Raw genomic sequence first — 19,134 nt, 5'->3', positions numbered from 1 at the left:
CTATTTGTAAATTTAGAAGTTGCCAAAAATGTACAAACTAAATAAATAAATCAACTGCAATAACTACAATATTTCTCGTTCTCAACAGTACTATTAAAAAAGAAGAAAGAAAAAACAAGAAAAAGAACAGCCCCCAAATAACAGAGAGCCAAGCAATCTAAAAAAAGAAGCTCCAAAAATGTACATAATATAAAACATTTTGTTATAATGTCCTACAATTTTTAAATAAAATAATATATAAATAAAATTAACATATATTTCAGCAATTCTGTAATCCACAGTTATAATGCCGGAAACAGCAGCATGAAATGGCTATCTCCCTCCCATAAGTAATTAAAAACGACTAATAAGTAGATTACTAAAACAGGACTAAGAGCACCCAGAAAATATATAGAAATTATGGATTCCCCAACATTTAAAAATAATACACACTAACCCACATTTGGTAATGCCTGACAATAAAAATAACTGCAAAAAAATCTTTGGATATGCAGCAAAAAATAATTTACTAATACTAAGACAATGCAAAACATGGATAATGGGTGACGCATTTAAATTGTGCTAACCATCATTTACTGAAATGTACACTATTCACGGACAATACTAAGTGAAATCTAGAAAGAACTCATAACACTAATAAAAAAAATAATTACAATCCCCAGCAAATCTTTATGGATTTGGAACTAGCTATGATTTGAACTATCCTAAAAGTTTACCCACAGACAACAAAGTGCTTCTACCACTTCAACCAAAGTATATGGAAGCACATAGAAAAATCTACACTCAGTAAAGAATATGCCACAAATGAAGAATTTGCATATGAAGTAAAACAATGTCTTGAAATTAGCGTATGCCCCGATCACAGAAGTAAGCAGACACTACAATATTTTAATAGAATACCCGTACTACCAAAGAAATGAAAACAAACTCTCACCACTAATAAACCACCCAACCCTCTACCGATTTCTAGAAATACTCACTAGGAACGTAGCTACCAAGAACTAATATTAGTACAGTCCCTGATGTAACATTTTAGATTACCAATTTAAAAAATGTTGGTGAAAAAAATGAAACATTTTTTATGTCTGATACAAAATGTTAAAATAAACTCTATTTCAAAACAATGTTGAAACTTGAAAAATATTTTTAAAAACTCAATTAAGTATTAATATTTTGCATTGCAAAGAAACTAACGTAAACAAATTAAAAACAAATGGTGGAAATTACATTAACTAGTCCCACTTCAAACGTAACCACACTGGGGAAAGTGTTGGGCTTAGTGGGGGTTTGATTTGCTACTCCCACTCTAGGCTTAACCACATTGAAGAAAGTGTTGGAATATGTGGGAGGGCAGGATTTACTATTCCTACTCCAGATTTAACCAGATTGCGGAATGTATTGGACTTTGGGGGAGTAACATTTTCTATTACCACTCCAAACTTAACCACATTAGGGAAAGTGTTGGACTTTGGCGGGGCTGGAATTTGTATTCCCACTTCAAAATGTATCGCATTGGGAAAATCATAGATCACTATCCTATCATTAAGAACATTTGACAAACATATTTATAAAAAAAACATTATGGGCTTTATTATGACTTTGGTGGTCCTCCTGGAGAGCTCCATGACAGCGATGCGCAGGAGGACTGCCAAAGCCATGGTCACACTGCCCTCCAGATTCAGAGTTGAATCCTTGGCGGGTGGGCGGGCGGTGTTGTGGCTGTGTCACGGCGGTGCCTGTCTAAGGCTCATAGGGAAGCTTTGGACAAGCAGCACTGTGACACCGCTGCAGCACGTTCCTGCACAGTGCACTGGCTTGCAAATTTAAAGGGGGGCACACATGTGCCTCCCTGCATGTACCACCTGGCCCTGAGGCACAAGGGCACCCTATTAGGGCCCCCTTTGTTGCCTCACTGCCACCCTTTTCATGGTGGTCTCACTGTCATGAAAAGGGTGGCGAAGAGGACTCAAAATATGCTTGGCGGTGCATAATTCAGCCTCAGCCTCAGACAGCTGTGAGACCGCCACGGGATCCTTGATCCATGGCAGTCGCAGAGGTTTGGTGGCAGTCTGACCGCCACACTCTGAACACTGTGGACGGACCTGCAGTGTGGCGGTGGTTGGACCACCACCACAGGCTCGGCAGTCCTATGAACCGTTGAACTCGTGATAAGGCCCTATGTCTAAAAAATACAAAATTACATGAACAGAAATAAAGTATCAAATTAATTCATTACAAATTAATAAAAAAAATAATTTTTAAAAGAAAAGCAATATAGTAGAATTTAAACATTTGAAAATTAAAAAAACAATCTTACCTTTTTGAAAAAATAATAAATAACATTGCAATGAAGAAATATATTTAACAAAAAACAAACTCTATAAAAAAAAATTACAGAAAAATCAAATCCAAAAAAATCGAATACATTTATCAAAATATGTAGACTCAATTAATTAAATTCAATAAGTACAATTTAAACACAAAAAATGTAAAAACACGTCCCACCCTAATCTCCCATTTAAACATACAATCTGCTCCTATCCTAAAATATATACAATCAAAATCACATATATAAGATATTCACTAGAACAATTATACTAGCAGTTGCTTAAAATGTATATCAATAATAAAACATATACACCAATAAGGATAAACTCAATATTAAGTACAATTCTATTCAAAGGATATAAACAAAACTAAATTCTTATGTGTTATATAATATTTAACAATTTAAATGACATCAGAATTTTACAACAGCAATATTGAAAAGTGACAATATTTTTCACAATATATTAAGGTATAGCACCAGTAACTCTCGGTAGAATTTTGCTGCCTGCCATTATGATTAGCCTGATGGCTCTGGAATAATTAGTACCACAAATTCTGGACCAATTAATTCCAGGCTCAGAGACACTGCACCCAGATTCACCTTTGTGTATGTGCACCCCATGAAACTGCTGTGGGGACTGAGGACAGGAGCACAGTCCAGACACCTCTGCCCCCTGCAGCACCACAGAGAAAGTAGGCAACACTCCTCCAGTCATGACCTGTTGATTTAAAAACAAAAAAAACTTCCACTGGGCTTGTCCAAACATCTACAATTGGGGGAACAGATAACGTTCCCAAGGACGTGCCACTAACTTTGGCAGTCTGATCCCTTTCACTTTAAGAGATCACAATGGCGGCGTATTGTAGAAGAAAAGGCTGCAGCGGAAATGTGCTGTCCATTGCAGGACTCTAGGCTCCACTTTTTTACTGTGTACAATGAAGTGCACAGTTGCTTTCTATACAGTAACATTGATGAGGTTGGTTGAGTGTACCATTCTGTGTCCAGCCCTTTGCATAATCAGCAGATAGTAAATTGCTCATAGTGCAAAAGAGGAGGCTTCTAACAGCGGAACACAGGGGCACATTTCTCAATATTTCACCAGCGCAATGTAGCAAGCCAACTTGCTGCGCTGCATGAACGGGAAAGGGCAGGAATGTGCTGTATTTAACATCATTTGGAGCATTCCTGTCCTTTCTTTGCTTTAGCGCACTGTTGGCTGCCTAGTGCCAGCACAAGCACCCTTACACCAGGGTGCAAAGGTTCCTTAGTTGTAAGCGGGATTGTTTTTGTGCAGGAACAGCCACCTTCCTGCACAAAACCAATCCTCTGATGTATTTTCCTCTTTCTATGTGTGCTGCGGAATGCAACACACATAGAAAGAGATAAACTCAAGGAGAAATAAAGATATTTCTCCTTGTTATGTGTCACCTGGGGAGGTGTAGCATTTTGACATATTCCCAGGTCTACCAGTAATAATACATCTGAGAATGCACCAAAATCCAAGAGTGGATGCGAGGGAACACCCATGCTGTATCCATGGAACGTCTCCCTTGGGCCGAGTAACGCAAAGCAGCAATTTGCGCTCCATTAAGTTACTCTAGATTTATCAAGCCACGCAAGGTGGCCATGCGTGGCTTGATAAATCTGACTTAATAGTTGCGCTGGCCTTGCGCCCCCTTGCATGGAGTGAAGGCGAAGCAACTCAATGATAAATATGCCCCACAATGTTTGCACCCCTATCACACGCCCGGTAAATCAGGCCCTCCTTATATTATGCAATGGGGATTCAACATATATGCGGTCTATTGAGCTCTATCCTTATTTTGCTTAACTGTAGATTAACATGGTCTTTGTATAGCAACGTATGCAGTGAATGGCTTCACAGAAGTGATTAAACAACCCACCTCTGCATAGTTCTCCTCGTAGCTTACAATGTTTTCATCACACGAAATATATTTCCTTCTTGGAGAAGTTGAGAAAGGGTTTCTTTGTCTCTGCATCTGCATTTAATTAAGTTTTGATGGGAGATGCCAATCGTACTAAAGCCCTTTCCAACCACAAAGACAGATGTATATTAGGCTAATACTTATTCCATTTCGATAAATTTACTGACAAAGCTTACATGCCCTCTCAGCTCCATCTCACTAGCCCAGAGGAAGTGTAGAGTCATAACCCCTGGAGATGCGGCCTCATCAATCTCTGCGCCATTGATTATCGTAGCAGAAAGCTATTTGGCAAAAGAAAAATGACTGTTTCTTTATCCAAATTTGACGTTATATATCTGTATACCTCAACCATTAAAAGAAAAAAGACACTAAAGATGTAAAATTGGGTTGGTGGAGAGAGGTGTCCTATAGTGTACTTTCATTAAAAGCGTGGTTCTCAAAAGTTGGTCCCGGAGGGCCGAATCCATGCCAGATTTTTAGCAAAGCCCCATTTAGATAAATATAGTTATTGTAAAAATCTGGCATGAATCCGGGCCTCCAGGACCAACTTTGGAGAACCTCGATTAAGGAAAACAGAACGCACTTTACCCTGCGTAAAATGTATATTGCCAGGACGCCTTGGAGTTTCACTGAATTTATAAAGGAACTCAGCTTTCGACCTCTGTCCTTGAGTTGGTCATCACAAGCACTGCACCTCAGTCAGTTGTAAGTCTTAGAGTCTGTCTAATGTCGTTCTTCAGGCCATGCTGAACAGTACTGAGCACTCTGGATGCTAGTTGCAGCAACAGTAGTGTTAGTAGCAGTGATGAGAGGTAGTATTAATCATAAGTACTACCATGATTACTATAAATAATGACAACACCAATGTCTAGGTTAAAAGGTTCATAATCAAAATTATTATAATTAAATAGTAGCAATAAGAGTAACTAGTCTTTGTAGTATTTTAATAAAGATTATTTGTAAGGGCGAAAATGCTGCAATGATAATGACATTAATATCAAAAATAATAAAAAGAACAATTATAACTTAATATTATCATTATCAATTACAATCTGATACGATTATAATAACACCGATCTACGTTTTTATGAATCGTGCTAGTAATTCAAGCATGATCCAGGAAAGTACCTTTTGTTTAGTACAGAAGTGTCCAGTGCTCATTGTGCTTAGATTACTATCACTCCTGACTCTAGCTTCACCCTGAGCTGGCATCACCCCAGTTTGTTTCCAATGATGTAAATCTGATATTGTTAGTGTTTTTATGCAGGGTGTGCATGCACCGCTTCTCTTTCTAAGTGCATCACGGTGCTGGCCTCCAGGAGGTCAGGTCTCAGACCCACACCCAGGACCTCACACCAGCATCCCCCAAAGATGCCTGCTCTGTAATGATGGAGGCCCAGGTGTGGTCAAACTACTCTTGATGGCTGCTATAGAGAATGATCATTATCAAACTCATGCTGCTGGCCACAGAGATAGATTTGGTCATAATTGATCAGTTCTGTCCAATTGACAAACATTTCTGAAGGTCATTTACGTCTAATGTGCATGTAAGTGAAAGTGCATGGAATACAGAAAGAATGCTGATTTAACCTGTTCCCCTAATGCTGCCTATTCCTTTGTGGGTGGCTGCATGGCGCACTGGGGCACATGCAACGGCACCTCATTACGCAATATTAAGCACAGTGATACATCCTTCAGCGATGACAGAGATGTTATGACTGTTTATCAAATCTAAAGATGAGCTGAAGGCTGGATGGTGTCATAGCATTTCCTATTTTTCAGACAGGACTGTAAGGGCCAATAAAAAGTGTGTTGATATATTTCGGCCCTGAAGGTGAGAGTTGGAAAGGGGTTTCATAGTAGACAGCCTGCTAAACAGTTTCAAGTGTAGAGAGACGGGATGCTCTGTGTGAAGCAGACAGTGTATATTTTAGTTAAAACTGCAAGAGACATGGGCCTGATTATGAGTTGAGGCGTGAGTTATCTCTCTGATAAATAATGATACCACGGGGTGTGTTGTTTATCGGGTGCTATAAAAAACACATATTACAAGTTTATGGGGAATAACAGGAAGATTTTGGTTGTTTAACGAATTCAATTTCGCATGATATGGTAAATACCACATGTTGTCCCCTGTTAAATTTCAGCAGGTTTGACCTTCTCAAATGTAACTTATTTAACCATCCGATAAATATCAGATGCCTTAAATACCTTCAAACTCGTAATTCTGACCCATGTGTAAATGGGGGTAACGCATTGGGTTGGAATATTACAGCTACTCATAATGAGGCCTGAAGTATTTTATACCAACCACATATGGTATAAAATACTTTATAACAATCCTCTTGAGAGTAGGATGAGTCTACACGTTGTCACTGAAGATGTATTTGCTGTCTGTAGTGTTAGACTGTGGCATTGGCATTTTCCCCTTTTCTCTTCTATGTATGTACAAATAACGGAAGAACATATACGCATTTTAGTAAATGCCTTAATTCCATTTGAAAATGTACAGTTCTCTTTTTACTTGCTGAGCAATGTAGGTTACCTTAAGGGTGTGCCTCGTTTGGAGCATATAAATGCCTCTCATTTCACCCTCAGTGCATCAGGGACATTTACTACCTTTAATGTCTAGTCTCATGTACTTAATGCTGTCATAGACAAGTATAAGCTAGGCAGTAGCTGAACCCCATTGATTTTAACCTGTCTGATTCATTACATAAGGTGTTTGTGTGGTGTATATAAAGCATCTTTTTTTAATTTAATTTTTGGAAAATATTAGTGTAATACAAAGAGAGACGACCTAACCTTTCCCATACACCATAAAGGTACACATGATATTGGAAAAACTCTCTGTCAGGTGCATAGCTGTCAATCAGGCCCTGGTGCAGTAGCACCAGGGTCCAGGTCCAGAGGCGGGCATCTGAGTCATGATTATTGCTGGATTGTACTACCCAACACTCATGCACCAAGGCACTCATGCTATTACCATATGCCTGTGGCTAGGAGCACACATTTAAACTCCTACAGGATAGAAGTCTTTTAGTTTTCAGTGCTTGAAAGTATCACCTGTTTCTTTAGCACTCTCCAAGGGATACAGTCTTTATCCTGCAGGACATTACTACACAGGGAAGTAAAAAAGGGGAGCTTAAAGGTTAGGGAATCAGTAAGGGGTTAGGGTAGTAAGGGATGGTAGAGGTAAAGAGAGGTAAGTAGTTTTTAGGGTTCAGGAAGCGGTTGTTGTAAGAGGTTTTAGGGTTTAAGGGTGGGTAGAGGTAAAGGGAGATAAGAGTGTTTTAGCATTCAGGGGGCAGAGGTAAAATGAAGTATGGGGTTTTTAGGGTGAAGGGGATGGTACAGGTAAAGGAAGGTTCAGGATTTTAGGGTGGGCAGAGGTAAAGAAAGGTAAGAGAGTTTTCAGGCTCAGGGCCAGGTAGAGGTAGGTAAGGGTTTTTAGGGTATAGAGGTGGGTAGTTGTAATGACAGGTAAAGGGGTTTGTAGGGTTCATGGGTGGGTAGAGGTAAAGAATATATATATATATTTTGCAGATCCGTGCGGTTTCCGTCACCGCACTATCGAGCACCCGATCGAGAGTGAAAGGGAGGAGAGGCGGGGATTGAGCATGATATATATATATATATATATATATATACCACTACATCGGTTCGTTAAGCATGCGTGGTAAAGCTCTGTGTGGTGTGTGGTGTTACAACGTACTGTTATGATCAGCATATTGTGATGCCTGTGTGGTAAAGGCATGTGTTGTACACACATCCATGGTAAAGTTTGATATTCCTCTCAAACCATTCTCAGGGCAAGTGGGTATAATGCATATAATAGAATTGAATAGATTTTAAAAGTCAGCGAGTAGTTCTGTGCCACATAAATCTTAAAGCGTTATAGCTCTGGTTTTCTTCAACCTGAAATCCAAGGTGATTGTAATATCCTAATTTGATAGGGGTACAGTGTTTCATATAAAATCAAAGTGTGTGAATGTACATAGTTTTGCAGAACATGGACTGGCTTGCATACCTTTCTTATTGACCGAAAAATTACCTTCGAATGGTGCAGTTCTTATATTACTTTAATTTATTGTTGAAAACAGTGTCTCCATGTGTGAACAATGAAAGTGCACAGTTCTGTGGCTGTCAATGTAAGCCTCATTTGGAGTAACATTTTACTGTCACAGGGTCCTCTCTGCAGGTGGTATCATGTAAAGACGTGTGTGTGTGTGTCTGTCTGTCTGTCTCAGTGCTGGGTATAGATGGTGTCATTAGTCTGACTGTCTTCCACTAGGTGTGTTCCACTGCTGTCACCTCAGCCAGAAAGTACCCTGAGAATTGACTTAACATCATAGTTCCTTGATGGGATTCCATGTCAAAACATACACTCTTACAGATGTATGTCCATGCAAGCATTTCAACCAGTGTTTAAACCCTCAATCCAGCTGAACTAATTTCCCACAAACGTTAGCACTGGGATAAACTTACTACTTTAACGTCAGCATTAACAAATTTGGATGCAAGCAATTGCCAAATTTGTCAATTGTGGGACAAAATTTGAGTGGATGGGTATTTATGCAAGGATGTTGTTTTGGGAGTCCTTATTTAGGGTTCATGTTTTTCCTAAAGATGTTTTTGCAATCTTTGTTTTCATGCACTTACCCTTATGCATCATTTCACTGAGTACTTGTCCCATAGATGTCTATGGAGTAAAGCTACTTGAAGCAGACACCTTAAGTCCTAGGCTTCATTCATACACTTCCGTTTTTTCACTTTATTCTCCTTTCTGTTTTTTAGGTCTGGGAGACGCCTGGGGACAGCCAAGTCGTCTCGGTCCATTGGATAACGTGGCCAAAGAGCTGGGATCCCATCTACTCCAGGTACAAATACATCTGTTGTGTAAAAGGACACCACATGCAAAGTGTAATATGATATGATATGAGCACTGAGCCTGCCTGCACCCTTGACAGAAGAATGGTCATGAGAAGCCTGCACCCCAACATTAGATGTACTGTGTATTGTGTACCTAGAACCTCTCGCTAGTGATATTCATGACCGTTAGGGGTGCCGCAAACTGCGCATTTTATTATTTGTCTGACTCTCAAACACAGGGTTAAGTATTCCTACAAAAATTAATACCGGTTTTAAAATCTGGCTACAGGCAGGTTTAGTTGTCTGGAAGAGAGAGGAAGGAGAGGGAGAATGAAAGGGAGGAGAGGGGGTGGGAAGGGGATATATATTTATATATTTAGATCAGCCCCCTTCAGTTTTTAGTTGTCATGTGTTTCACAGTTTGCCATTGCTTGGACTGACTGTTCATCATGTATGGTTAGATTGTCCAACTTGGGTTCCCATGGTGCTTAAGTGGTTCTTTTTATTAGACTATAGCTAGTGTTCGCTCTTTAATGTATTTACTTGGCTGACACAACATTTAAATCACTGGTTCAGGATCTTTTTGTTAATAAATTGCTTCCTATTTGCATGCCTTAGCCTGCATTCACTAATCACCGTTGAGCTTTCATGTCTTTTACTCTGTTGTCATGATACCGTTTTAATGGAATTACAGCTTCTTTTGTTTACGCAGTAAAGGCGTCGTACAGATAGGCTTTCTTAAAAATGTAGCAATGTTACTGGACATTTGTCAAAGTACTGACTGTGCAATATTTTGCTGTGTGTGCCTTTTACGTTTACCATTTACAATGATTCCTTTTCATAACATTATTCTTGATATCGGTTAACTTTGCCAATGCAGTATGTCCAGGAATGGGACAGCTTTTTCCAGTGTCCATATATATTGTTCCAGCCAAGATGTTGCTTCTTTAAGGGATTTTATTTCTATGACCGCTTTAGCCAGCACACACAAAGTCACCCATCGATTACCAAACAAATACCTTAGCGAAATGCTACACCTATTGACTTTACATGTACTCGTTTATATTGTGTGACAAGGCGTATCAACATAATTTAAGGAAAAGTTTGAAATACTTCTGTTCTATTGATTCTTTAATTTCTCTTCTCTTGACGCTCTTATTTTCCGAGTTCAGTCTGTACATTTACATATTCGGAGATACTGCCTAACAGTGTATGAACAAATAACTATCTGGCACATGCATCAAGCAAAAATCACCTCGCAAAAATACCGAATCGCTAAAATCTCCCGTTAGCGAGTGGCAAACAACGAATCCCAATGCATCAACACCAATAACGAAAAAATAAAGAATCGCAAAAAAAATCCCCGTTAAAATAAAGAATCGCAAAAAATATCCTCGTAAAAATAAAGAATCACAAAATAAAGAATCGGCAATTCCGAAAATACAAATAGCGCCTGGCATTAGCGAATCGCAAATAAAGAATCGCTAATGAATGCATCAAAAGTCGCAAATACCGAAAATCTCAAAATTCGCTATTTTGCATGAGCAGATTAAGGGGAATCAGAACCAGGAGGTAAAGTTGCTGAAAAAAAAGTAATTCCGGAACAAATCACAAGTGTTCCACAGATGCAATCAATCAGAAAGCCATACAAATTGGGCCTGGAGACCCTGTTTCCTTTCATAAAATGGCAGCCCTCTACGTGCTTGCAAGGAGGATGAGAATAAATGCTGCAGCACAGCGCAGGAGAAGGATCCTGGAGAGAGTATTCAGAGTGCGCATTACATTGCTTGGCCAAAATGAGGATGAGATATACGACAAGTACCGTCTCAATCGTGCAATGATAATGCGCCTAATTGCTGACCTGGAACCACTACTGCAGCACCAGACACGTCGGACCAATGCCATTCCTGCACACGTCTAGGTCCTATGCAGCCTGCACCTACTGGCGTCTGGAAGTTTCCAGGGGGTCATAGCGGTAGCGGGAGGCGTATCACAAAGCGCACTATCACACTTCTTCCGTAAATTCATTGATGCCATGCTGACAATGATACATACCCACATCAGCTTCCCCACAACCCCACAGCAGATGGACCACACCAAACAGGAATTCTACCAGGTGGCCCAATTCCCCCATGTCATAGGATGCATTGACTGCACGCATGACCCCATCTGTCCACCCTCAGCCAATGAGTACATCTTCCGTAACAGGAAGTCCTATTACTCCATCAACGTGCAGGTCGTGTGCGATGCCAAGCACATCATCACGGACATAGTGGCACAATTTCCAGGGAGCACACACGACTCCTATATATTCAGACACAGTGGCATCCACAGGCGTCTGCTCAATGGAGAATTCGGAGAGGGACTCCTGCTTGGTACGTAAACATACCTATTCATAACATCTGTATCACACATGTATCATCATGACTGACGCTAAGCCTTTGCTTCCATCCTGTAGGTGACAGTGCATACGCCCTGCGGGAATATATCCTCACCCCCTACATCAACCCAGCTACACCACAGGAACAACGCTACAACGCGGCCCACATTAGCACCAGAAATGTGATTGAGAGGACATTCGGGATCCTGAAGAGTCGCTTCCAGGTCTTACATAAGACTGGTGGTGCTTTGCAATATAAACCAGACACCTGCTGCAGGATTGTAGCAGTATGTGCCATGCTGCACAACATTGCAACCAGAAGGGGGATACCCGTAGAGGTGGACAGGAATGACAACTACCGGGATGATCAACCACCCGCACAACACCGACAGTCACACGTTCCAAACACAGCTGAAGGTCAAAGGAGGCGGACATACATCACACAACATCATTTCAGAGCCAGGTAAGAATGAGCCATGACGATATCATTAGGAGTGCTACTGTTTACTTCACATGAGCACTTATGTAGGTAATGTTACACTAACATGCAAATTAGAGTTCCCCCACACATTGTGGGCAAAAACATGACTGTTGGCATCACGGGAGTGCTAATGCAAAATTAAAGTGGGCCATGGTTACCCCACCATGGTCAGGGATGCAGGACTGAATGTCTAGTGGCGCTTCCCACGAACACCCAGCCTCCTATCGCGTGTCTCCTCCACCTCACCACGCTGTGTCTCTGTGGCTGTGGAGCAGCGCGAACTGCGCCTCCTGGTGCAGGTCTCCAGCACCGACACGCTGCTCACACTGGATGCAGCCTCACTGCCATCCTCCCCTCCCAAGTTGCTGCCACAGAATGTCCCTGACTGCAAGTGTTCCACTGCAGTGGTCACCTGGCCTAAGGCCTTCGCCACGTCACCACAGTAATGTCCGAGGTCCACCTGCAGTGACACAGAGCGGCGGGACAACACAGCAGTGCTGTTGCAGAGCTTTGTGATGGCCCTGTTCGATGCTGTGGAACGGAGCAAGTTCTGCCTATGCCTCCGGCGCTCGCTGTGTTGTCCTGCTCGGATGGCACGGGTGAGCTCCTGGTCGTTCTGACTAATGTCCCTATTGCCCTCTGCCACAACTGTGGTCATGTGCCGCACAGCGTCAGTTAGAGTGCACATATGTTTGGCGAGTCGTGAAATATTGAGGTTCATTGTCCCCATGTGTCTCCCCTGCAGGCGCTGAACACGCAGCATCTGGGCCTCAACTCCACCATATATGTTCCTTGGCTGGTCGGCTCCCTCGGCAGTACTGCGCATGGACCTGCGCCGCTCCGTGACTCTGCCACGTGCTGGTGGTGGTGCTGGCGGTGTGACACCTGTATGACTTTGCCCACTTGTGGGTGCAGGACTCGGGCATGCATCCATCACCTGCAGGGAGGGGACATGTGCCCTGCGTCTTGGTGGTATTGTGGCTGGTGGTGGTGGTGGTGGTATTGTCGCTGGTGGTGCTGGTGGTGGTGGTATTGTCGCTGGTGGTGGTGGGGATTGACCTTCCTGCTGAGTTTCGCCATCGGCATCTGCCGGTGTTTCGGAGATGATGAGGCGATCACTGTCATCTGAATTCCCAGGAGATGCATCTGTGCATTGTTAGTTTATTTTGTGACTACATCTGTTTGTCATTCTGCATTTATTTCCTACAATGAATTACATGATTTGACTCTCTGTTGGCCCTGTACTGCTGATCTCATTTATTGTGCATTTGTGACTATACATGCACACTTTGCTGACATGACTACGACTCCCATGATGCAATACTGATGTGAGGGCATATGTGTTATGCACTTCTGCCTGCACACTGTGATTGACCTGGGGGGATGGGGATGGGTATACGATACGCAGCGTATGGGCGCAGGCATGCATCTTACCTTGTCATGTGGTGGCTGCGCCGGAGGTGTCCATCTGCGTTACTCCGACGACCGCCTCTGGCTCAATGGTCCCCACGACGAGCTCCTCCAGGGCAGTGTTTGCAGGTACTGTGGATGGCTTCCCTCCTGTGCCAGCTGCCTCCTTGAACCTTTCGGCAATTCTTTCCTTTGCCCTCTTCCTGAGGTCATACCACCTCTTCTTTAGGTCGTCGATGCTGCGGTGCGTCACTCCCACAGCATTCACCCTCTCCCTGATGCGAAGCCAAATTTTCCTCTTCTCAGCTTTGGGCACCTTGAGTGACAGCTTGCCAAACAGCTTGTCATGCTTGTTGCTCGCCCCCTCGATCAAGTGCTCAAGTTCCCTGTCAGAGAACTTTCTCTTCCTCTTCCTGGGCGTGTCTGCAGTGGCTGGTGCATCCTTGTCCATCCTGGATGAACTAGGGTGGATGGTTTCAGTGGGTGAATTCTCTTGCCTCAGCCTGTGTGCTCTGCCTCCTCCTGTGAGCTCCTCAGGGCAGTGAATGAGGGTGGGACTGGTTGACTTCCTGGTTGTGATGTCATCAGCCCGCTTCTAGAGCGACCCGTTTTTAGTGAATTCGCTAATACCAAACTCGGTAATACCGAATTCGGAAATTGCTATTCGTTATTTTCAGAAATCGCTATTGAGTATTCAGTAAATATTAGCGATTTTGAAGGAATCGCTGAGATTTACCGAATCTGTTAATGCATTCCGAAATGCGATTCCTTATTAGCTATTCTTTATTTTTCGCTATTAAGGAATCGCTTTTCGGGATGTTGATGCATGTGCACCCATATGACTTAAATTTGGAAAATACAAACCATTTCGTAATTTAAATCGTTCTCTGACGGCATGCCTAAATTACTCTAATTAAATGGATATATTCTTTTTAGGCCCATAAATGAATTTGAACTTGAGAGAAATGGTGCTCTGTGCTCCAGAGCAGAATGAAAGCTATCTTTCTAATGTACAATGTTTGTCTGGTTTGAAACCATTTTCCAGGACTGACTTTGGATCCTAGTCCGTCCCTGTTCAGCAGTGCAGATGGCCTAATGCCCTTAGTTCCTAAACTTACCACTGACTGTTATTCTGCACAATGTACTCTAGGCAGCCCTCCTTTATTTAACATGTAACCTTATGAAGATACCAGCCTTTACAGGGGACGGTTCCATACACTCTAATCCAAAAGACTGTTAAAGCCTACTGCAAATAAGGATTTGGAGGTGGATATTTCTCTTGGTCCTTTTGTGGGATTAATTAACAACACTGTGAGGGTTTGGGGGCAGAAGAGAGATGAGTGGATGGGAATAAACATTCTACCATAGTGGGTTTCTGTGATGAAATAGATTTTGCCTGAAAGCATACCCCTCCAGCATGACTGAGGACACTTTGAAGAAAGCCCTGGCAAGGGAAAGCCTGGAGATTTAGCTTTGATTCATTCAAGGCTTGTTGCACAATAACAAGCTGGTTGCACTATTTACATTACCCTGCTTGAACAACTCCAGGAAAAAAGAGGACTATAACAACAGTAAAAAGAAGATATCCCTGATTGCTACATTGAGAAAGTTCTGGCTGGCTGACATATCATTGTTAGAGAACGTTTTCTAGGTTTATCTTGAATCTCTGGAACTGGAAATAGTGACTAATATTACCCTCTTGATAAACTCAAAAAAACATAGCGGTCAAAGGTCCTGCAAGCAAAGCTTGTACATTCCCATGGGTAGTGACGGACAATGAAGAAGCTGCTGTGCCATAGAAAGTTGTGGTCTACCTAGAAGAAAACCAGTGGACCAATTACAATTGGTCATTTCTTCTACGTGCTCCTTTGACCCTTTTCCTGACAAGTTCAGAAGGCCCTGTGCCCAAAGAAAGCTGGTGCTGCTGCAGAGACATCCCATCAATAGGAATTAGACTGTAGCCTGGACTGGTGTTGTGAGGAGGTGTTCTGCAACTTGCAACTGTAGAAAGGTGTCTGAGTAACCAGCCCAGAAAGTCTGGAGACTTTTAGAGCCAAAACCTGATGTTACAGAACCGTTTCCAGGGTCGGGGCTTGGAAGAAATGTTATCTCAGGAGGAAACGGATAAGGTGCAAATACTACCCCAAAAATAGGCAAAACCTAAGTGGTTTCTTATCAGCACCTTTTCTTGCTCAGATCCTTTCAACTTGAACTTTTTGATACAACACTGAATCCCTTAATCTAATTTTGAAACCAGACCTCTGCCGCTCATTATGCTTTGTGAGACAAATGTAGGTCGTTTTTTTGTTCTGCTGTCTAGAAAAGGCTCAACTGGGAGGTATTTGAAAAATCTGTTAAAGCATCCTAACTGAGATGACCTGCAATCCTGACCAGAGCAGAGAGTACATTAGCCAGAGCCCACTTGAATGAATGTGTCTGTCCAGGAGCAGCTATGCAATGCAATATAGGCTCCCCGTTGTCCCAGTCCTTTCACCTTGTACTGCTATTTACACTTGTAACATACATGATCTGGAAAGCAGTGATAATCTAATTTCCTCCACAGGCTGAATTGCTTTGCCATGCTACAGACTGACAGTGGTAGCTCTACCAGAGGAGATTCTGGAGGTGAAATGTACACTGATTGAGAGAGTGATAATACCACTGTTTTTCAGAGGATGGCACATTACCACAATTTTCTGAATCAGTCCCTTTATGATTTTCTTGAAACGTAATGATTTATAAACATAAATATTCATTTTGCGGCCATAGTCCTGCATTTATTGGGTACTAAAGACTTTGGGGTCCATTAGGATGGAGGGCGAATGTCGTCCGCCAGGCGGGCGGTAGCAACCGCCCGACCGGCGGCAGACATCCGCCCGCCATCGAAGCCCTGAACACCGCCGGTCCGATTAGCATTGCGGTTGTGACCGCAGCGGTGTGATTTTCCGCCCGCCACTTTTCCGCCGGTTCCATTCCGCCCGCTTGCTTGGCGTGCGGAGCTGGACCGCTACAATTGTGGCGAATCAGGGCCAAGCACCGCCAGCACGATTATGATGCTGGCGGTAGCCAGCTTTTCGCTGCGGTGGAACCGCCATGAAAAGGCACGCGGAGAATGTCTCTGGGGGTCCATTGCGGACCCCCCTATGTGTTGGGGGGGTGTGTGGGTGCACTGGACACGTCCCTGTATCAGGTGACAGGCACTGTGCAGTGCCTGCAACACAGTGCAGGGACATGCAGGACATGCTTGTTTGGACATCGCGGCCGTGCTGCTGGCAGCACCACCCACCACAATGTTAACCGCCGCTATCCGACCGCCGCGGTCGGATTTCCACCATGGAGCATAATAATTGGACCGGTGGTTTTCCCGCGGTCCTGGTGGGCGGTGTTTTCCCGCTACCATGGCGGTCGGAGTGATTTTCCGCCCGCCATGCTAATAGACCCCTATGTTTATCCCAGCTGTGGGATTGTAATTTACTAACAGTGGCCCACTACCAACTCCCAAATGCAGCTATGTTCAACTAAGAAAAACAGGCTGCATTTAAAAAATGTTTGCTTTACTTAAAAGAGACATGGTGGTCGCTGACCCTGGGCCTCCACCTGTAGTGAGTCGCAACTTGCGACCTACCTCATGAAAATTGATTAGGTATGTCTGGCGTATATCTCTTTCGCCTTAAATTCCACAGCAGTAGGATCTGCATTGTTGCACATTTTTGTGCAGCATATACACAAGCTTCCTTCATGTGTTGTTTTTAACGTGTTGATAAGTCGAGGAAAGGCAATGTAAATATTTGTGAATAACCACAGCGTTTCAATCTAGTGGATGTTCAGCGTTTCAATCCAGTGGATGTTCAGCGTTTCAATCCAGTGGATGTTCACCTCAATTGCAAGGATCACACCTTTGATACTGGGAAAGCCAACAATGTGTTCATAGTGAGTAGTGAAAGTACCGAAACGTTGGCAGAAATTTCCCACTCGTGGCATCTTTACATGCAGAAATACATCAATCTATACTCTGTAAATCAGGGTGGGATTTGCATGCAGCTTTTCAAATTTTCTCAATGTGTATGTCAAACCTATGCAAAATTCTGTCTAACGCAACAGAACTCCGATATATCCTATGTATAGTTTAAATAATTTTATATACAGTATATGGTTTGACCATTTCAATAACTGGTAGTAGTTAGCAACGTATAGAAAGGGTGCACATTGACTTGGATCCCTTCTTCCACCTACAATCCCCAATGTGAGTGTTTCATCAAGTTAGTTAGTGTTGTCACCTTTTTAATTATGAAGGGTGGGACAGCGCCTAGATTAATCGCACACATTGAAATATCTCATTTTATAATGGGGTTTACTAATATTAATAATATATTAATATTTTTAATAATATAATAGATTTTTCATACTCACTGTCTATAGCTTGACTAAACAGGCATGTGAATGTCTGAAAATTGAACACAGAACTTAATATCTCTGCTACAGACCAGACCTTTTTCTAACAAATATCTTGGGAATTCCAGATCACATTGCAGAAGACCCTTCACCATTCCTTTTACATGAACAGCCATAACATAAAATGTAACAAAGTGAACATGTGGCTGAGTGAACCCAGTTACAAACATTTATGTAAAAGAAACTTGGCAAACTATAGCATATTTTAGAGTCTATTTATCTAAATTTATCTCTAAAATAATTGCAGTGCTTTGTCTGGTATCTGATGTTTATCACTCAATGTGTATTATTTTGACTTTCTCATTCCTGGACGCGCATGTACTTTTTATACTGAACACGTATTGCCTTACTTTGATTTTAATGCAACATGACTAACAGCATAATCTCATCTGGGCTTGAAATATCTGCCTCATAATCTGTTTTTGGAAGCATGAGTAATAGTTCTTGCACATAGATATTAATATGTAGAAAATTCAACTCAATTATACATTTTGGATATGCACATGTGTAAAATGTATCCTTTTAGTAAACAATTCATTGTCAAAACCAATTTTATAAACCTATACATTTAATTTGGGACTCTTTAGAATCAACCATCACCATTAGATATGATACAAGTCTCTAATTGGAAAATCAGTTACACAACATTTGAAAACACAAAAATGTTGATGTGCCAGATCCTGGGAGCATACTTAGAGATTGTCGACAGGTCTTTTCGTTTGTGCAGATTTTGTTTCCAGTTTGGCGATGTCTTGGTTTCTGATGCGGTGCTGTCCAACTGAGGTAGTACATTTTTCAATAGATTCTGGTGTTTGAAGGCTATGAGCTATGGTTTATAACTTACAAAATTAGGCCTTCCAGTTACGGAGCAGCAACATGACTCACTGCATCTCCAACACTTTGTATTCACAGCTTCTAAAATCTGTTCCTTAGCAAGTGCACTAGATGATTCAACACAAACGCAAGCAGCTTTGGTGATAGCTGGCAACTTTTATGCTTACCCCTCTGTGCCCCCTGGGCATTTGACTCCTCCTCTTCCATTTGGACTCTTGGATAACTGTAAATAAGTTGCATCCAGTTCTGTATACTCCACCCTTAGAACACAAAACCCATCTAACAGAGTAGAAAGTTTTGTCTGCACGTTCAAGCTCAACCTCCTCCATTATGTAAAAAAAAAAACTATCATAAATTTGCTGTGGGCTTCTTACCTGGGACAAATTCAAACTGATCCAAATGAACTAGCCTGCCCAACAATAGTTGTCGT

The 19,134-nt window shown here is 42.1% G+C and overlaps 1 protein-coding gene across 2 annotated transcripts in view; it reads left to right on the top strand.

The window, feature by feature from the left end:
- Positions 1 to 19,134, top strand: part of SIM2 (SIM bHLH transcription factor 2) — a 484,182-nt gene that overhangs the window by 151,653 nt on the left and 313,395 nt on the right. For both annotated transcript variants that reach the window (XM_085621287.1, XM_085621288.1), the window contains exon 2: positions 9,073 to 9,155. In XM_085621287.1, coding sequence (XP_085477413.1) covers positions 9,073 to 9,155 — 83 coding nt within the window. The remainder of the gene's footprint in view (positions 1 to 9,072; positions 9,156 to 19,134) is intronic.

This window comes from Triturus cristatus, chromosome 8 (genome assembly GCF_964204655.1).
Source record: "Triturus cristatus chromosome 8, aTriCri1.1, whole genome shotgun sequence".
NCBI lineage: Eukaryota > Metazoa > Chordata > Amphibia > Caudata > Salamandridae > Triturus > Triturus cristatus.
Note: the sequence above shows the minus strand (reverse complement) of the source record. Positions and strands in the feature narration are given on the sequence as shown.